The sequence below is a fragment of the Polistes dominula genome, unplaced genomic scaffold (assembly GCF_049000335.1).
Source record: "Polistes dominula isolate Pdom_NZ unplaced genomic scaffold, Pdom_raw_medaka contig_79, whole genome shotgun sequence".
NCBI lineage: Eukaryota > Metazoa > Arthropoda > Insecta > Hymenoptera > Vespidae > Polistes > Polistes dominula.
The window spans coordinates 3,361,399-3,382,951 of NW_028300916.1; the positions used below are offsets into that span (position 1 = coordinate 3,361,399).

Genomic DNA, 21,553 nt, shown 5'->3' on the forward strand with positions numbered 1-21,553 from the left:
TAATATGTACGCGAGTTGGGAGCCTGCGAGCACGGTCGTTTGTTATATAAGGTGAAAGGGCGGCTGGCATTGACATTGAAGTTCGCCATTCAATGCGGAAACGAGCGGACTCCGTTATTTAATCTCTCTCTCTCTCACACACATACACACACATACACACACAACTATTACGTACGTACGATTTATTTCGAACGATTATTAATTTCATCTCATAATGACTAAGTAATGTGACCAATTGTTTATATGTACCGTAATTAGACTAGAATGTTTCAAAATATCAATGATGAAATTACATAAAAGTAATAACAGAAGCTTATCAAATATCATTTCATTAAGCTCGTGCATCAAACGCAGCAACCACCGCTGGCAAGAAACGAAAGCGTTCGACCTGCCTCAAGACTCTTAACGCTAGTAGACACCATTATACGACCGAAATAATCAACAATTTTCTATCACCGTGTAGAAATATTAAAAGAAAAATCCAATAATAACTCGTTAAGTTATAGTTTATAACAGTAGGGTTGCACACCACGTTGCTTTTTTTTTCTTTTTTTTTACATTCAAAGTTATCGTCCTACTGTTATTCCGTTTGAAAGTGAAAAGTTGTAAGGAAAAGGGATTTAAGAAAATTCGTCATCGATCGCGATAGATACGCGTTAGAGATCGTTAAAGCGGTCCGTTTCGTATAAGGATGCCGATGTGCCGGTTCGCGGCACGAAGTGTGCTATTACAAAATGGGTTATGCAGCGCGCAAGAGAGTCGGGTTCAACAACCCACGGAACGGTGAACCGAGCTGCGCAGGCCGCACAATTCTCGCTAAAAGTGCGCAGCCCGCTAGCGGGTAAGAGACACGAAATAGCGGTCGGCCGTGACTCTGGAGAGGAAACGAGAAGAAAGAGAGACAGGTCCCCTCGATACTACGCCACTGCCACTGATCACGTGGCCTCATTGAAAGCACCAGCGCACGTACGATCTGACGTCGACCACTACTACTACTTTGCTCGCGGAAACCGCACGGGTCTGACTAGATCCCATCTGTTTCCACTTATACTTTTCCTATCTCTTTTCAACTTTTTAATACAGGACAAATTTCCATTAGAGTGTATAAATTAATATTCTAGTCGTATATATGTAGTCTTCAAAGTCAAATGAGAAACGGGTCGATGATCGGGCGAAATTTGCGTTCATCGACCTTTTTAAATAAAGTATCATTTCGAGCATCGCTATAAATTATCTCACTTACGTTAGTAGCTTTGAATCGGTTTAAGATGAGAATATCGAATAAACGATGTCTCCGACCTGTCGTGACGATTCATCTGCACGTTACATAATAAGTAATCGAATATAATGAAAGACGCTTCGATCATCGTAAGGATATTCCAGGAGGAAGAGGTAAGAAAATGTAACAAAAAAAAAAAGACGAGTTATGTATACATATGTATCTCATACGTATAAAAAGTATTAGTAGTACGTATAGAGATCGTATGACATGAGGCTCTTTACCGAAAACGAATTCGGTTTTACTTTTGGCCGTGTCTCCTGTCCGGTCGTAGAACGGTACCTGGCGCACCTGTACACGCATAGACGCGCGCATAGTGGCCCACGTGTGGACGACGTCCTCGCGCACTCACGGTTTTACGACCGTTTAGTCGTCGTACCTATACGGTACCTTGGTACACACACTGCTATGTACAGTTAGGCGAGTAATGCGGTTTGGTTTCGATGGCAGAACGTGCCACTCTACAGGAACGGATCGAGCATTACGTTCAATATTACGTCGTACTTTGACAAAATATCATTCAATCCAATCGATATACGAACTCGTCATAGCTTCAAACAAACGTGTCTTCTCGCGAGACTAAAGTTTTTGTTTGTGCGAAGAAGAAAACAAATATTGAAAGAAGAAAGATAGAAAAACATCGAAGAAGATCCGCCCCTGGAAGGCTTGTACACACGTACAAACGCAAGAACGCGTAGGTAGGTGTAAAAGGGGATCCCCTATGGGGGTATCGGAACCTCGTTACTCAGCGCACCATGCCTATGGTGTGGTCCAAGTCCAAGTCCAAGTAGACCTCCAAGTGGGACAACGACCGGTAGAGACCTTCTTTCGGATCCGTGGCGAGAGAATGGAAGAAGGTGCTGCGAACGAGGAGAAAGAAGGACGAAGCGGTAGGAGAGGGCTCGTAGAACGCTACTTTGGAAGGGGGAATCGCGGACTCACTTCGCTAATTCACTTGCTTCTCGCTTTTCCGGTTTACATTTCGCTACCAGCGAAAGAGTACGATGGCCTTTAAAGCAACGCGACTCACCAAGACGGTTGGTTCTAACTTCCCCCCAATTTCTAACGACACGTTACTATTATTTTCTTAATTATCATGTTTTCGTAGTCTTAAGAATTCTCCGCGATCATTTTGAGCACAATCTTGCAAGAAAATTGTCGCCCTTCCGTCGAATGAAAATAAATTTGTCGCAAAAGAAAAACCGAACCCAAAACGTCTAGGTTTCTTTGCCGACACGTCTGGCTTGGTACGAGGTCGATAACACTCGTAGCTTCGAACCGGAACAGCGTTGATGCATTTGACCTTCTTCTAGAAATTGTTAAGGCCGTCGTACGTTTCACTTTGGACTAACAACGTTTTGTCGCTAAAATTATCTTTGACTTCGATGCCATCGTACATGTGCGAAAGACCGTTTACAAATATATTAAATTCAAATAACCAAGTATATTAGTACTTACTATCTATACTTATACATATTTAACTTCTTCGTACGAGAAATTGAGATATTCTTGGGGAATTCGAAAAGAGAATGAAATAAAGAAAATAAGATTCGTCTAAGATGCATCCTAGTGTTAAGAAGAACCATAGAAAATGACGGTCTTCGTAGATCTGCCGGTTCTTCGAGAAGAGAAAAGATCATCGACCCCGAAGTAACGTATCTGGGTTAGTAGTCGTCGAGTGTCGATTCGCGCGAAAACTTCTTTCTTTCGCTAGGGGAAATGAAGGATTCCCTGATGCGAGTAGTCGTGAAAATCGAGAAGAAAGGTTGACGATCTCAACTCGTCTCTGTCATCGTTGTCGTTGCGTTGTCCTTGTTGTTACGTCGTTCTCGTTTCTTCTCGTTACCTAAACAAAATTTGCCATTAAATATTGTAACATAGGTCTTACAATAGAAATATTTGATTCGCGTAACTTTACAGATAAGATTGAAACCGGTCTTTGGGATTAAGATCGAGAGAACATCAACTCCGTGTACACTTCTCTATGATTCCGCAGTTCGTCGACCTTCCTTTCTCTCCTCTCTACGATGAAGCTTTTATAATTCTTATTTCAAAACTGACGACGACACGCAATACAAAATAAATGGAAAAAAAATGAGTAAAAAATAAAAGAATGTTAAAAATGTGTCTTTAACCAAAGAGAACGGAAGGGGTTAGTGATCTTGAACGACCGTGACTTTGGTGTTCGCTGAACCGATCCCCTTAGAAGATATAACAAGTGAAGTTGAACATAATAAATGATCACTTTACATCCAAGTTCAATGATTTTTAACTACAAATGATATTTACCGTAAAAAAATTTAAAAAAAATAAAAAAGAAAAGAACACGTCACGATTCTTTACACTTTTGAAAAGGGGGTGTGTAGCTACGTTTACGAAGGACGAAAAAAGGTTACGCATACGTTAACGGAAAGTCTCGAATCGATTTCCATTGGATTTATGCGCGAACAGTGCGAAAGAATCGGAGACTACGTTGCACCTAAAAAATTTACAACACGTGAGAATATCGTGAAAGAAATATCAGGAAGATATTATTAACGAATTTAATAATATACAAATCGAACGGATATATGATCGTTAAGGAAAACGATAATACCATAAATGAAAATTACGGTTCATTAATTAACGATCCATCTGAAAATATCTTCGTTAATAAGTTGATTCGCAAGGAGGTACCACTTTCGCCGTCATTTTTAGTCGACTGACGGTGCTTATTATTATATATCCGGAAATTGTCGAAACAATTAAACTTAGAAGCGATCGGCGCATGCACCTTGCAACGAAACAACGGAGAGGGAGGGAGGGAGGGAGGGGGAGAGAGAGAGAGAGAGAGTGAGTAGGTGAAGGGGTTGAAACGGGTAACGAGAACGAGAATCGAGACTGGAGGGAGAAAGTTGCGCGAGGGTGCGAGAGGGTGCGAAAGAAAGAAGAAAGAACTAGCGAGAGAGAGGAAAGCTGGGAGCGGGTCGATCGAAAGCGCAGCGCAGAGAAATGCACCACCTCTGCTCTTCTCTGGCAGCTTTAGTCTTATACACACACAGAGACACACAGACACACAGAACGGCGCAACGCGTATGAGAGAAAGAAGGAGAGCGATATAGAGGGAGACAGAAGAACGACCAATAGCAAGTGAGCGGCAGGGGAGGAAAGCAGGGGAGAAAGGAAGGAAGGAAGGGTGGAAGGGAGGAAGGGAGGACTCGGCAAGCGGACTCGCGTTGGGCTAGGTCAGGTCTAACCGAGTTCCACGCACACCGTTGCTCTCTCTCTCTCTCCCTGGTATACGCGAGAGTTGAGAGCAAACGGAGACCGTCCTTTTCCACGTCTCCTACGAGAATAACAGGGAACACTCGCGAAGACTCCCCAACGCCAAGACTTTGAACGATTTTAATCGGTTTGCAAATTCGATAAGGAACCATTTCAAAGCGAATATAGAACGTGAACGCGAATATACATCGCGTACTACCCTTCCAACTCGGACGTTGAAAATTCGAAGCTCCGAAACGATCGATCCTACGAGCCGTCCTCCGACCAATTTCCGCGCCGCGCAACGCGCAAAATTCTACGCCTCTTTTGCGTTCTCGGAAAAAAAAAAAATCAACTTTGCAAAAAAAACAAATAATCGTATTTGCTAACACATATTTATCTCGAGGGACGTAAGGCTTATATATCGATAGGGGTGGCAAGAAAAGGGAAAGGGTGTAACGAAAAAAGGGGGTGGTAGTGCGTGAAAGTGTTTTACTTCGGTCGTTCTGTTATTCTTTTCTTTTTCTTTTCTTTTCTTTTTCTCTTTCTCTTTCAAATATTCAAGTAAACTAGAATAAATTATTGGTTAAGAAAAGAGATGCTTGCATTGTGTTTATCGACGGGTTGCTGCTTATTGTTGTGCTGCTAGTGGTGCAGGTGCAGGTGCAAGTGCAGCTGGTAATAGTGTTAGTGATTTTCAAGATAGAAAAGATTTACGAATGTAAATAGAATCGTGAAAATCCAAGTAAGAAAAAAGAAGAAGAACAAAGTAAAGGAGATAGAGGAGGACTCTGATTCTTGTCGTGTGGTGCTTGTTGATAAACAGCGTAGAGAAGGAAAGAGAAAGAGAAAGAGAAAGAGAAAGAGAAAGAGAAAGAGAGAGAGAGTGAGAGAAACATCGTGGATGTTCCTGCGCGAGGACAGTTAGAGTCCATTGCAATTTCCCTTTTCCGATGTCCTGATAATCGATAACTCCCGCGTGCGTGCGTGTGTGTCTGCTGCGTGCGTGCGTGCATGCGTGCATCCCGTGCATTCGTGCAGCGAACGAACGAACGAACGAACGAACGAACCAACGAACCTGCCGAAAAGTAAAAAAAGGAAATACCCTCCCAAATATAAAAAAAATATAAAAAACCTTCAAGAGGGGGTGTAGACGCGATTGTTGTTGCGTCGTAGAGTCGATCGATTCGTTCGAGATCGATTTTGCCACGAACGAGTTGACAAATAAATGTTGACGTTAACGAACGCAAGGTTAGCCGGTGCGATCGCGCGAGGCCCCTCACGCAAAGACCAAGTCAATAATTATTTCCTGATATTACTCGAGATGCCGATTTCTTTAAGAAACCATAGAATCACGTAAGGGAATCTAACATAGGAGAGAGAGAGAGAAAAGAAAATCCGATCCTCTCCTTTCGCTCCTATACAAACGGAAAGAGAAAGAGGAGTAGCAGGAGGTGGAGTAGAAGGGGGCAGGAGGAAGAAGAAAGATCTTCGATTCGTGAGAATCGTTGAAAGAAAGAGAGTTAGGGGAGGGGAATATATATATATATAGAGAGAGAGAGAGAGAAGAACGACCAAATCGCCGACGCCTTCGACGTTCGGCCAACCGATGCTCCAAAAAACGCGAGCCGTGAGTCACTAAATAATAATTATTATACAATTTTGGATGTAAACTATTTACCCCTTTTTTAAAGAGTAAAAGGATATGTTGTTTAAAAAAAAAATAAATAAATAACGATTGTAGGAATGATTTCGGGTACAGATTATATAGAAAGGAATGTCGCGAATGGTAGGAAGAAGAGGAGAAAGGTAAAGGGGCAGAGGCAGGAGGGGATTCTATGAACGTAGCGGTTCTTCGATTTAAAAGAGCGGTCATTGAACTCTCGCACGTGAGCTGAAAAAAGTCATTGAAAGAGAGAACCGTAAAGGGAATCGTCGATGGGGAATGTTGAAGGTAGGCGTCGTGCGCGATTTTCGTGAAAATCAAAATTCAACGAACGACGAAAACCTCGACTGGTGGTGGTGGTGGTGGTGGTGTAGGTGGTGGCGGCAGCAATGGTGGTGGCGGTGGCGGTGGTGGCGGCGGCGAGGATTGGACTTTAGAGTTTATGCTCCCACCCATCCCCCTTTCGCCGCTGCAGTCGATCAATGCGTGGACGGGTTTCACTTTCGCGATGTTAAAGCGTTGCATCACCCACCACCGAATCGAAAGCTTATAATAAAACACACGAAAAAAAGTAATGTAGATACGTACTTATAATTGTGATGATTGTTTTCACGTTAATTTTGATCGATCGATTTGTTTTTGTTTTTTTTTTGGTTTAAATTGTTGTTTCTTCAGGAATCTCTCAATTTGTTTTCTAGCCTATTTTCTCGTCTTTCTAAAAATTATATTTTCTCTTTATTAAAGTTATTTCGAGTGTATCACAAAATCATATCTCTTTTTTTGCGACAGTTTCCTCTTTTAATCTAGTCTACCAGTCGTCTTGTTATTCGTCATATTCTCGTTCCACTAATCCAATATTTGTAGATGACAAATCTATTTTCGATCAAATATAAGACTATCTCCGATCTCAAATAATCAAATCATATTTTTAGTTTCCACCAAGAAAGAGAGAGAGAGAGAGAGAAAGAGAGAAAGGGAGAGAGACAAACATTTTCGCGATGATCGATCATTATTCGACGTAATTGAAAATAAGTTTTTTCAGTTGAAGGAACTATCTATCTTTTCCCAAAGATATTTTTTTGTCTTCTGGGATTATATCAGAGAAAGACCATTTGAAAATTGCATCGTGAAATTCTATTAAAAGTCTTAAATCCTTTAAGAACGTTTAAAGACTACTCGTAGCTATTAAAAAAAAAAAAGAAAAAAAATCATCGGGTTATATTAAAAGAGAAGAATTCTTTTAAAAAAAAATCCTTATCTAAGAAAATATCCTACGGACGAGTGATTTTAATTATCCTTAGGTGGATTAGTTTCGTATTGGTATATACTTATACGTTGCTCTAAAAAAAGAATTTTTATATCGAGCTAATTTAGTTATTGCGCTTAGCTTAGATCGTGTGACGTTTTAATAATGTCTTTGATAAAAAGCAAAAAAAAAAAAAACCATGTCTCTTTTAACGTTAGATAAATTTACTCTCAGAGAACACGTTTCTGATATTACAAAAACCGGATTCCACGTTTGATACGTTTTACTTGACAAACAAAATAAATTCGTAACATGGTTAATATTATAATAGTTTTTTTTTTTGTTTTTTTTTTTTTTTTTTGAAAAGATTAGACTGTAATGTTGAATACAATTGAAAACAATGTCAACACTGTTGATAATACAAATAAAATATTAATTAAAGGAAATATAAAATGGCGTTAGAAAGACTAGTTAATAATTGATAAAGGAAATGTGTTGATTATGTAGGAGGGTTTATTAATATTAATAAGCTAATTAAATGTTATTCTTTGCAGTAAAGGATGGAGGCCAGTGAATGGGATCACGCGACCTTGAGGGAGGAGGAATTCGAACAACATGCCGTATACTTGGTGCCGGATGTTACGGCATCGCCTAGCGATACCAATCGAGCGGAAGCTTCCTTGCCAAGGAACCTCGTACTCAAGCCCTCTCAAGCCCTCAACGATGTACGTTCATCCACGAAAGAATCCTTTCTCGAGACCTCCTCGGTGAGAGTCGCGAAACGATCGAACAACGTTACATTACGATTACGATTATGATTACGATTACGATTACGATACGAACTCAACACTATTATTATTATTATTATTTTCTTCTTCTAATTATTTCAATGTTCTGTCTCGTTGTTGTGTCTCGTATTCCTCCCACCTCCCCCAGTCCTGCATCGAATAAGTAAAGTCACCGAATCGATCGATTTTTGACCTTACTTCTGATCCCATGCTCGTAAATGTGTACACGAAAGGAAGGGACACTAGTATTTTATCAAACTCGATCGAGCATCACAAAGCTAATTAACTTGTAAAGTGTGATCATGGACCGAACGTAAGTGCATTTAAAGTTCACGCTTAAAACGTAACCAAGAGACTCGACGAATATATATCGTTACAGAATGAAAAAGATGTTTTTGCGAAATTATACGAAATTATAACTAAACGAGCATGGAATCGGATGATTAATTTTCACTAATATATAAACTCACATAATTGTCCTAATGAAAGAAACAACAAATATAATAGTAAAGAAAAAATAAAAAACAATAGAGTTTTGAATAATCGCGTATTTTTGTTGAATATATGCATAGATGTTGGGTGTATGGAGTACAAGTTATATCCCAAAAGGCACGCGTTTTGGACCACTGGTGGGCCAGGTTTATACCAAGGATTCGGTGCCCGCTGACGCGAACAGAAAATACTTTTGGAGGGTAAGAATTGCATCCATTAAGAAACCTAAGATAAAAATAAATAGAAAAAAGGAAAAGTTGAAAACGCGCATACGTGTTCCTTACGAGATCGACGAACGAGGTGGGAAACCAAAGATGCTGTACGCGCGGATACACAGCCATGAGAATGAGAGAGAAAAGACTAACAAGACCAGAAACTGGTTTTAACAGATCGAGCAAGGCTTAAAACGAAAGCCACGAGAAGAACCATCGATGACTCGTAACTCATCAATTCGTTACGATGAACTTCGATTCCTCGCAAACGACTCTTACGTTAACTCACAATTAATAATATTTTCTAATTTCCTATTTGCAAGTTTTTGTTTGGAAATCTGTCAGTAGAAAATGTCTGATAACCTGTTCACATTTGTAATATTATTACAAGAACGTTGATTATACGTAATATCTATTTAAATGATCGAGTATTAAAGACGCACCAGAGTCAAATAATAATCGCGATATTTGCAAATTCTCAGGTATACAAGAACAACGAGTTGTTCTACTACATCGATGGTTACGACGTTCAAAAATCGAATTGGATGCGTTACGTGAACCCAGCGTACTCGTCCGAATCGCAAAATCTAATAGCGTGTCAATATAAGGTAAAAACTTATAATCGAGTTTGAATGTAATCTATAAGGGAAGAACATACATTGATATATATTCTTTTTATTTTGGATGTTACAGATGAACATTTATTTTTACACGATCAAGCCAATACTTCCGAATCAAGAACTATTAGTGTGGTATTGCAGAGAGTTCGCGGAACGACTTAATTATCCGTTAACGGGTGAATTAATGCTACAAAGAATACGTAAGTTCATTTATCATCTTTATCGTCTTAATCGTTTATCGATATTATATATTATTACTATTGTGATTGTGTTTTCTTTTCATTTTTTCTTTCGTTCCACATTATTCCGGGGAGACAGGTCAACAAGTACAGCAATCGGCGTTACCAACGGAAATTTCGGCTAGCGTAGACGTGATATCACCGTTGAAGGATTCGTCGATTTACGAGAGACGTTCGCAAATGACGCCAACGGACGGTTCCGTGAGGTCTGACGAAGGTTACCACTCAAACGGTTACCACGACGAAATCTTGACCCCGCCTGAGGAGAGCAGCGAGTCCGATTCGGAGAACAACTACGTTCTCGACTTCAGCAAGAACTCAAAGTCCTCCGTGTGCAGCAACGAACCGTTAAAGCCAGACAACGTAGCCGCTAAGAACGAATACAGAAAGGTTAAGATCAAGATAACGAAGACGTACGGTAACTTTCAAGCCGGTACGAAGAGCAATTTGGATGGTACAGCAAAGGAGAAGAATCCAGAGATTGCGAGCAGAGCGATGAGCCCGGAGATACAAAAGTCAGTGTCGCCTGTGATGCTTCAAAAAACGACCCTCCTGTCGATGGTAAGCGAAGACGAGACGGACAAAAATTCAAAACCATTTTATGAGCCGGAGGTTAAAGGTAACGTACCTGCAACCACGAGACCAGCCTACATAACGAGTCCTAGCAGTTCCATACTCGAAAATATTCTTTTACGAAGTACTACGGACAATAACAATAATAATAACAATAATAATCATCATCATCTTCATCATCATCAACAACAGCAACAGCAGCAACAACAGCAACAGCAGCATCAACAGCAACAACTGCAACAGCAGCAGCAGCAGCAACAGCAGCAGCAACATCATCATCAACATCACCATCATCATCATCAACAACAGCAACAACAACAGCAACAGCAGCATCAACAGCATCAACATCAACAACAGCATCAGCATCATCAACAGAACCATCATCAAAGTCACACGGCAGATTCGGTGACGCCACCACCTTCGAGTCCTACGGAAATGGCTTACTCTTACAAAAAGTCGCATCGTTATGGCAATATCTTACCATGTAGTCCAGACTCCAGTTCGAATTTGCCGATGCAGACTGAATCCTGCGTAAACTCGACTACCAACAACCACGGTCCCGTACCAATTCCAAGTCCAACTGGTGGACTTCATTCGAGCACGGGTAATCTTCATTCTAGTACGGGAACGAGCAACGGAAATGCAACGACTCATATTGGAAATGTGCACTCGTCTAGCAGCCCAGGCGTTAACGTGCATTCGAATAGCGGCGTACTTTCCTCGAGTACGATCTTGACATCGTCCTCGAATGTTGCAAGCTCCTCCTGTCTTCCAAAGCGAAAAACGAAAAGCCCATCTCCGGCAAATTCTCCACCATTGTGTCCCTCCTCAACACCGACAATTTTATATTCGACCAATTCCGGAGGTTGTCAAATAGAGTCGAGTTCGGTCTATTCAAATTCGGCTGGTGGTAATAATGTCGGTGGTGGTAGTGGTGGTGGTGGTGTTAGTAGTGGTGGTGGCGGTGGTAGTAGTGGTAACGGTAGTAGTGTTGTGAGTGGTGGTTGTGGTAATGGTGTCGTTGGTAGTGTCGGTGCTTGTGGTAGTGGTGGTAGTGGTGGTGGTGGTGGTGGTAGTGGTGGTGTCGGTAGTGCCGGCAACAATCATCAAAACCCAGTTTCACCGATATCACCAATACAATCACCTTCTTCCTATTCGTACGGTCTTTATCATCAAAACGGAACGCTTCATCATAACGCGACTCCTTTGTCGATCAACTGTACGGTTTATTCTCCAACCCCGAGCACGGGTAGCAATGGCAATCTCGTGTACGGCGAAAGAAGTTCGGACGGTAGACGTCTAGATGTTCCGAGCAGCAGCCATCAACTTCCCACCTCGTCGACGACTATGCAAATCGACGGGAGTCAAGCTGGCCTGATCGCAGGAACGCACAATCTTCACCTCGGCCATCATCCTGGACTCACTATTCACGCGAATTCCTCTTCCTCCGGGTCCCTCAATCACAGATACTCGCCGGCGAGTTCTCTCTCCCCGGACGATCATGGTTGCTCGCAGAGTGGCTCGCTCAGCCCTAACTCTCAGGGATCGAGGGGTTATAGGTCGTTGCCTTATCCACTTAAAAAGAAGGACGGGAAGATGCACTACGAGTGCAATGTCTGCTGTAAGACCTTCGGACAGTTGTCGAATCTTAAAGTTCATCTCAGAACGCACTCCGGCGAAAGACCGTTCAAGTGCAACGTCTGCACCAAAAGCTTTACGCAACTGGCGCACCTACAAAAACATCACCTCGTGCATACAGGTAATTCTTTTTTTAATCAATCTAATAACAACGAAATGAAATATCTTTTATATTTTCGTTTTTCTTCTTTTCCTTTTTCCTTTAAACGTAGGCGAAAAACCTCATCAGTGCGAGATCTGCAAGAAAAGGTTCAGCTCTACCTCGAATCTAAAGACTCATCTCAGATTACATTCCGGCCAAAAGCCCTACGCTTGTGACCTATGTCCCGCGAAATTCACTCAGTTCGTTCATTTGAAGTTACACAAGAGACTGCACACGAACGAGAGGCCTTACACCTGCCAAGGCTGCGACAAAAAGTATATCAGTGCGAGTGGTTTGAGAACTCATTGGAAAACGACTAGTTGCAGGCCGAACAGTATCGAGGATGAACTCGCTTTAGCAGCTGCAGTTGGTTCGCCAACCTATTACGAATATGGTCCTGACATGAATGTCGGTAAGTAGCATTTTCAAATGTAAACATTGATTTTATTTATCAAAATGACATCGCAATTATAATGAATAAACAAAAATGTTAACCTTTTTTTAGGAACCATGCCGAAGGAATGCGAATTGGAACACATCGAAAATTATGAAAGGCACGGATCGGCGCACGGGCCGCACACGACGTCTCTTCACAATTTGGAGAACCCAGTGGCGAGGCCGAGCGTGATAGAAACCTCCCAGCCACATATAATCGAATGTACCTAAGGGACGGGGAGCAGACCCTTTTGCCCTGGCGCTAAATTCAGCCGTGGAAACGTAAACGAGATTCGGCTGACCGAGCTCGCTCCAGAGCAATACCTTTATCCCGAGTGGCAGTAAAGATAAATATGAAAGAGTGAACAAAACAAAGAAAGAAAGAAAGAAAGAAAGAGAGAGAGAGAGAGAGAGAGAGAGAAAGAAAGAAAGAAATGGTGTACCTTGTTTATTAAGACTCGTGTGCGAGATGCCTTAAGAACGTTCCATTTCGCGTAAGCGTTGTTTCAAAATACGCGCGACGAGTGAATGGAAAAACTGGACCCTTTTCTCCATTCGTTGTTATCGATCTGAAAAAAAAAAAAAGAGAGAAAATATAAGAAAAAGAAAATATAAAGAGATTAAAAGAACATAAGAGAAAAGGGTATGTAAAGGTGGATAAAAAAAGTAAAGAAAGGATAGAATGTAAAAAATATTGTTAAATATTGTTATTTAGTTCATTATCGTTGATAAAGGACAATCTAAGTTTTACTTTAAATACTCTCCTCGAGCTTCGTTGTTTTTAGTGTATTATATAAGAGATAGAGAGTGGGAGAAAAGAAAAATAAAATGATAGGAAACGTCAAAGGGAAAAAGTTGCAACACAAAAAAAAAAAAAAGAAATAAAATAAAATAAAATAAAATAAAGAAAAAGGAAGAAAATGGGAAAGGAAAAGAATGAAAAAGTGTATGTGTGCATGTTTAAAAAAAAAAAATGTGCGCGCAAGTACGTCGTTACTCAGCTAGGACCATATAAAGTTCCTTGTACATATACTCGTTTCCATATTTTTTCTATTGTAGCATTATCATGGAAGGAAAGATAACGAGTTTGATAGTATTAACGTTCTAGAAATGTCGATTATATAAGAGCGTCGTTTCTGCCATTCTGGGAAAAATCTCGAAAATCGTGTCCATCGCATCTCGATTACCTTTCCACGGTTCTCATTCGGAAACGTGTGCGTGCACGCGCGCTATCATACAAAAATAAAAAATAAAAATAAAAATAAAACTAATAAAAAAAGAGAAAAGATAAAGAGCTCTTTCTTTTTCTCTTGTCGTGCCAATCGATTATTTAAAAAAAGGAAAAAAATATATAACAATAATAACAAATGGTTGTTTAGGAACAAAATTTCATTTCAAATTCAAAGTTAAAGAAATTTCTTACTAGCAGAAATATCCGTACGCCTCTTATATATATCCACGCAAGAGAGAAAGAAAGAGAGAGAGAGAGAGGAAAGATATGAGCGCATGTGCACTCACGTGAAGGATCTTTATAAACGTTGACGACGCACACGTCGACCAAAACACGGCGGATTTTGTCGGCACCCGCCAAGCACGTTCGAAAATGCGCGAGCAAAAGACACAAATGAACAACCAGTGACGACACGACTGCAACTATACGAGACCTGTACCTGTATATATTAACATTACTATAAATTATTCTATAATTTAAAATGAGGTAATTTAAGGAGGTCTAATTTATGAATACCTTTATATACGATACATTATATGTACCTCGTCGTAGGTTGCCGATCGGTAGGTTGCGCTTGGCTTCGTGAATCACGTTCGGTGGAGAACATTTCAAAAGTGATGAAAGAAAATTATTGAAGAAAAAAAAAATAATCGTTTGCATAATAATAATAATATTAATAAAAATATATAATAATAATAATAATAATAATAATAATGATAATGATAATGATAATAATAATTTGTTAGATCAAATGAGATCGTGTTTGTACGAGTTCTTACGATTAACGACACTTTTGATGAAAGATGATCGAGTTAATTTGTGGAATCGATCGGTCGATCGATCGATCAGTTGATTGGTTGGTTGGTTGGTTGGTTAGTTGGTTGGTTAGTTGGTTTAAGTCAGTCCCTTTAAAAGATGAGGAATGAGAACGGTTGCATAGGTCGAATAATCCAAGTAGGATTTTGCGCACGAGCAACGATCGATCGTTCTCTCTTGGAAATGTCTATAGGTATTATCGTTCCTCCTTCGTCGGTTCTCGCTCGATCGTGCACAAACTCTTGGTAATTTATTGCCATAAAGAAACGCACGTGCTTCACGTAACAAACTAATTATTATTACACCGAGTTCAGCGAACGCGGATGATGATGGGTACGCTCGGCGTGTCGTGTCTCTTGGAAATAAAGAACTTGGTTTAATCGTAGTAAAAATTAATCTTTATCGAATACTAAATTTCATTCAAATCTTCATACCTTTTTTATTAAACATTATTAATCTACGATTTATATAGATATATATATACCCTAGTAGCACAAAATATTGAAAAGTATTGAATACATGTGGTATTTAATATTAAAATTTATTATATATATATTCATATATATTATATATATTATATATTATATATATTATATTATATAAAATAATATTATATCTAATATTAAATATTAATATGTATTTAATATTTTTTAATATTTTGTGCTACTAAGGTACTACGTTTTCATTTTGATCTTTTTAATCGTTACGCGAATAAACTTTTCAATCTTTATAATTTATATTAATTTTATATTTTACACGCATACACACATACATATATATATATATATGAATAAATATATATATACACGACATATCGTTGTTAATAGGTTTGTAGGTAGAAATATCATAAATCGTAAGATACTTTTTAGCCAAACAACCGTGCTAGAGACCCGACAACAATAAAAGATCATTAAATTATCTTGCGATAACATGATCATCATACATAAGTAATATATGTATAGATATATATATATTTATATTTAGTCCTCTTCCAAATGCAATAATTAGTGAATTGTTTGAAAGAAAAATAAGAAGAAAATAACTGAAATCCTTGACACGAAGAATTTTCGTCGCTTATTATTCGAACTCTTGTCTTCCAATCATTTACATTAAAAATACAATTTCAATTTTCCAGAGCGTATCCATTGAACTATTTTTACATACATGATACACGCATGTGTATAAATCTATGATAACTAATGTGTACTCGATGGAAAGAGAAAGTATTAAATTACACAAGTTCGTTATCGATCGTTCGAGTCGACGTTATCAAATTGTTAATAATTATTTAATGAAATGAATAAAATCAGAACGACGACAACAACGATGACGACGATTGCACGAGTCCTGTTAAAAAAAACCAAAATCTAGTCAAATCTTATGAAATGCGATTGAAACATTGTGTAACAATTCGATTCCCTCCTCCTGAAAGAAAAAACATTTAAGAAAAAAAACTAACAATTTCATCGTCGAAGTCCAAACACGAGGTAAAATCGATTAACACGTTGAGTTTCACGTCAGTCATAAGTGACTGACACTGAACTTCTCGTTGAGGCCGTGTCAAGCACATGTGACTGACACTGAAGTTCCCATTGAGGCCGTGTCAAGCACTTATGCCTGACGCTCAACTTTTCGTTTTATCACCCGTAGCCTGACAAAAGGAAATTCCTGTCAGGCCACAGGCGTTACTTTGTATTGAAAAAAATAGTTAAACGTGTCAGTCACTTGTGACGGACGCACCCTAAACGAAAAGTCTAATGTCAGTCACCGATGGCTAACGTGATGCTCAACGTGTTAAAGAAGCAAAATAAAAAGGAACCCTAGAGTAGCACAAAATATATTTAATTATATTAAATTGAAGAATTATATTAAATGAAAATGAATATTATTTATTATTTAATAAACAATTGTTGGCAAAATATTATTTAATATTATTTATTAATGAATATTTATTAATTAAATGAATAATAATAATAATATTTATAATGATAATTAAATATTATTAAAATTAATATTAATATTAATAAGAGATATATCACATAATGTCTTTTTAATATTAAATACACATGTATTCAATATTTTTCAATATTTTGTGCTACTTTTCATATGCAAACAAAATACTTAACATATATACTTGGCCTATCTAATATATACGTATTTATATAAAAGGAAATATGTATAATAATAATATATATATATATCTCGACTCTGAACTTCCATCATTCCGATTAATTATTAACATTAAAAATCCATAAGAATAATATAATGCTCTCATCTTATCTTTGATTCGCACAAAATACAAAATGTTACTTGGATCGATCGTTTTATTCCAAAAGAAAGAAAAGGAAAGAGAGAAACAGAGAGAGAAACAGAAAGAGAGAGAGAGAGAGAAAGAGGACCTGTTAAAATCTTGTAATCATGATCACCATCCATTATATGTCTTTTACAATCTTCCATCGATTTTTATAATCAACTACCACACTTTGTACTTCCAATAATTTTAAAAATAAATCGTCAATTTTGTCGACGTTGATATCACCGTAAGCGCAACCTACCGCGACGTACGAATACACAACATACGTATGTAGTATGTACATTTACGTACATATATATCTTTACCGATCGATGATTAAGAGAATTAGATCGTTTATGGGATATTCAAAGGAAATAAATTAATTTATAATAATTCGAGGGAAAATAATGAACGAACAAATCTTGAAATCATCGATTTGTAATGATTATACTTAACGACGTATCACAGACTGATATACGCACGGCTCTCACGCGTTTAAAGAGTTCTAAAATAATAATAATAATAATAATATTAATATTAACATTAAAATAATAATAATAATAACAATAATTATAATAATATTAATATTAATATTAATAATAACAATAAAATAATAATTACAATAATAATAATAATAATAATATAATTATAACAATAATATTAATAATTATTATAATACAATATTAATTATAATAATAATAATAATAATAATATAATAATAAATATTAATAAGTAATGAAAGAAAGAAGGGAAGTTAAAAATGCGATACGATTTCAGATCGATGGTAACGAAAGAGTAATTCGAGATATGTAAGCACAAAGCATTAAGAACGTTATTTCGAATGCTAGCTTTCTCAACACGCATCATATATGTATTATGTATTTAGTTGTTAAGAAGAGAGGTGATTGGAAAGAACAAAATCTCGCACACACACACACACAGACATAAAAAGAAAAAAAAAAAAAAGAAGTCAAAGGCAACACGTGTAACGTTCGGTAAACGAAAAGACAAATTTTTAATTCGATCATTTGTAATATTATCTTACGAATCATTTTCATCAGCTTCTATAATACCTATATTTCATTAATCAAACATGAAAAAAAGAGCTTTACGCGCGCTAACATGAGTGCACATGCAAAAAAAAAAAAATGAAAGACAGAAAGAAACCAAAAAAAAAAAAAACAGAAAAATCATAAGAAGAAAAGTAGAGAGTGAAATAAATAAATAAATAAATAAATAAATAAAAGAAAAGTAAAAAAGGTTCCTTGGTGAACGTATCTTCCAAATAAACTGCGAAAATCCGAATAACAAAACGAATAGAAGAAAACATAAAGAAATAAACTGTGTAAAGCCTTGAAAATATGAAATGAAATCTGCTGATACGTTTATAATATGTGACAGGCAACGTGGGTGACTCAGGCATTGAATTTATATAAAAATAATTTCTTATTTATAGAAAAACTTGTAAATATAATAATGCACGCGCTATACCAATTAATTATTTATGCAAAGTGTACAAAACTTGGGTAGAGCTTATGAAGGCGTTATGGAAAAATTCATCTACGTATGCAACAGCATAATGCTTGACCAACGCGATGACATTGAATTAAAAACAGAAAGAGAAAGAGAAAGAGAAAGTCACATAGAAAAAGAAAAAGAAAAAGAAAAAGAGTTATTTTTCAAAAGTCGACGAATATTTCGTCGATAAAAATATTTTTGACGAATTTTTTGGTTCATCGCTTTTCCATTTTATCGATACAACAAACAACACCACGCTTCGTGCGACATTTTTCACACACCACATGGATATATAATACATTAGATATTATATTACCGTAGAATCAAGAAGTATTTTTGCTACGTTCGTAATCTTTACATGCATGCGTACATCATAATACATCCGAACGAAATATAAAAAGATTTTCCAGAAACGCTCTTATAAGAAAATACATTATTAATTATTCCATATCGATGAATTCTTCTTGATTTCCCGCTTTGCCTGTAATAAGCGCACTATAAATATTATTAACGAATTCAAGAGAAACCTAGTATTTAATAGGTTTGAACAATGAAATGGAAATGAAATGTGTTAGATAAAAAAGAAAATGAAAAGAAAAGAACAAAAAAAAAGACAAAAAAAAAGAAAAATATGAAAGGCATGATATAAATTATCATAATCGAAATGAAATGAGAAAAATAGAAAACTCGAGAGAATGGAATGACTAAATAAATCGATAGATATAGATAGATAGATAGAGGAGAAGTGTGCAAGAGGATAATGAAGAGTAGTAGGAGGAAGAAAAGAGTGAAACCGTGTAAATATGCTGAAAGTAGTAAAATATCGAAAGAAAGCGAGAGACTATAATAATAATAATAATAATAATAATAATAATAATAATAAAAAAATAATAAAAAATAAAAAAAATAAGCCTCGGCAACAAAGAAGCAATATTTAGTTCTTATCATCTCTCAATAAAATAAAGAATAAACTCCAACCGCGTATTTGTACACGCGTGTACAATTCTCGTACATATATTTAAACGACTATAAATTAAAAGTTAATTATCCTTACACTTCGTATATAGTAAATTGTTACGCATTTATTATCATTACAATTATTGAATAGGTAATGCTCAATTAGCATTTGTTTCTTAAAATAAAAAATAAATATATGGCTGTTGGATATTTACATGAACATGTCACTACCTTTTTGATACCTAAATATATATATACACACACACACGCATATCCTTTTCTATATATATATATATATATACTTTTCAAGAGGAAATAGAAAGGAAATAACAACTGTGGATTGGAATAATAAGAAATAATGTGGATTAATATTAGACAAATAAAAATGATACGTAAAAAAGGTTACTCTGAGTTGAACGTGAGAAGACCACATGGGTAATCAATGATTTTAAATGTTTTATTGTAAATTGACCTACACAATCACCATATCTTGGCTCATTTTCATTACATTATTGTTATTATAAATAATAAAACCTTACATGAGCCATATCATTCGATTCATACAATCTATTCACATGTAACATCATTTATTTATTTATTTATTTATTTATTTATTTATTTACTTATTTTATTTAATTTCATTTTATTTTTACTTATTTTTGTTGTTATTAATGCTATTTCGTTCAAGAACATAAAAAATCGCATTTTAACCATAGGAGACACATCATCATTCAGGTTCATAAAAAAACCTAATCAACTATTTCTTTCACGATAAAAACTCATTTTGCGTGTAAGCAGAATTGTCACTCGCGCGAATTATTTAAGAAAAAGACTATCTAACTTACAGATAAAAACTTTTGCACGCACTCGTTTTCCCAATTGAAGGATAAACGAGACTTTCATGTATATATCGAAGATAATATACATTCCTATAGTAATTAGAAAAATAATACAATTTCGTTTGATTAATGGAAACAATTAACTATTCGTAATGTACCACATGATTTATGAAATTATGGGCATTCGAGTATGTTGCGCAGCTAACGAAGTTCCTGCAAACAGTTTGATAATTCTAATGTGCTATTCATATTATGATCTTATCAATATGAGATCAATTACAATAGATCCTCGTATAACACGATCCTCGTATATAATTAAATGACACGTTAAACAATTCATTTTATAGAAGAATTTTCTTTCTATAGCACAACAAAATGGATAATATTATTATACGAGAGTTATACGAGAGTTTACTGTATTATCATTTAAAAAATCGAGAAAATCAGACAAAGAAAAATAAGAATAAAAAACATTATTAATATTAATCGAAAATATAAGCCTATACTTCGGTTATTTAACAATTACAAATAACGTTACAAATTGAATACAAAAATGAAGCTTCATTTGGACATTATTTTGAATTAATACTATTTCGTAATCTCGCTTTAGTAGATTTGAATTTTTAAACTTAGTGAATGTGCAATAAAATCAATGAATGAATTATTTAAGTTCCATTTTCATACCTTATCAAGGTACAGGGCTGTCTGTTCCACTTCCACTGTTGGTCCCAGCTTCAGTCTTAGTAGCAGCTACTCTGTCACCTCGTTTGGATGTCTTCGATAATGATGCTACTTCCTTTAACAAACTCGATATTTTATGTTGCATGTTGGATACTTTAGCTTCGTATTCCTTTTCGGTTGCTTTCATCTTATTGCGTAGCTCTGTCTCAGATGTAAAATTTTTTGCCTTCAATTCCGTTATCTGTATTATAAAGAAACAAACAAACAAAAATAATAACAATCAAATGTATATATATATATATAACTGAAAAGAAATTATGTAATAGTATTAAACTTATATATACCTGTCTGTCTTTAGCAAGGAGCTGACTATCTTTCATACTGATTTGTTTTTGAAGATGAGCTATTTTCTCCTTAAGTTGTGTAACTGCAACCACATGATCTGAACTGTTTGGATCGTGAGGATCGTGTACACCGGCCATTCGTGCAACCTTAACTGGAGTAGGGCCATTCGTATCTCCTCCTTCTGATTGCGGTGGCAGCTTAGTAACATCAACTCTCTGTGGCCTCTTATTGTGACCTTTTAATCTAATAAGAAATCAATAAATCAATCAAAAATTAAATAAGAAGTGTCTATAAAAGACG

The 21,553-nt window shown here is 36.5% G+C and overlaps 2 protein-coding genes across 6 annotated transcripts in view; one reads left to right on the plus strand and one right to left on the minus strand.

The window, feature by feature from the left end:
- The window catches only part of LOC107074352 (protein FAM76A), a 23,520-nt gene continuing 1,967 nt past the window's right edge, over positions 1-21,553 (minus strand). The window contains exons 5-9 of one of the 3 annotated variants that reach the window (XR_016176015.1): positions 21,253-21,496; positions 20,912-21,149; positions 13,017-13,142; positions 6,531-6,734; positions 1-3,125 (exon numbers count right to left, since the gene is read on the minus strand). Coding sequence is in view for 2 of the 3 variants with exons in the window: in XM_089170668.1 (XP_089026794.1) it covers positions 20,916-21,149; positions 21,253-21,496 (478 nt within the window). In the remaining variant the exon portion in view is untranslated. Of the gene's footprint in view, positions 3,126-6,530; positions 6,735-12,891; positions 13,143-19,824; positions 20,441-20,911; positions 21,150-21,252; positions 21,497-21,553 lie in introns of those variants that run through there. The other 2 variants (XM_089170668.1, XM_015335707.2) reach the window with 2 other exon arrangements.
- Positions 3,132-12,992, plus strand: Blimp-1 (PR domain zinc finger protein 1). 3 transcript variants are annotated; one of them, XM_089170658.1, is made up of 8 exons: positions 3,132-6,152; positions 7,989-8,201; positions 8,795-8,914; positions 9,409-9,534; positions 9,620-9,746; positions 9,865-12,117; positions 12,209-12,550; positions 12,644-12,992. In XM_089170658.1, exons 2-8 carry the CDS (start codon positions 7,995-7,997, stop codon positions 12,802-12,804), a joined length of 3,336 nt encoding a protein of 1,111 aa, XP_089026784.1. In that variant the 5' UTR covers positions 3,132-6,152; positions 7,989-7,994; the 3' UTR covers positions 12,805-12,992. The 3 variants fall into 3 exon arrangements, with proteins under 3 accessions (XP_089026784.1, XP_089026786.1, XP_089026785.1); XM_089170660.1 differs by having other exon boundaries at positions 7,989-8,159; XM_089170659.1 differs by lacking the exon at positions 3,132-6,152 and adding an exon at positions 6,654-6,759.

Coding starts and splice junctions, on each gene's coding strand:
- Blimp-1 (XM_089170658.1), top strand. CDS start 7,995: ATGGAGGCCAGTGAATGGGATCACGCGACCTTGAGGGAGGAGGAATTC. Junction 8,915..9,408: donor ACAGAAAATACTTTTGGAGG/GTAAGAATTGCA, acceptor GCAAATTCTCAG/GTATACAAGAACAACGAGTT. Junction 9,535..9,619: donor TAATAGCGTGTCAATATAAG/GTAAAAACTTAT, acceptor TGGATGTTACAG/ATGAACATTTATTTTTACAC.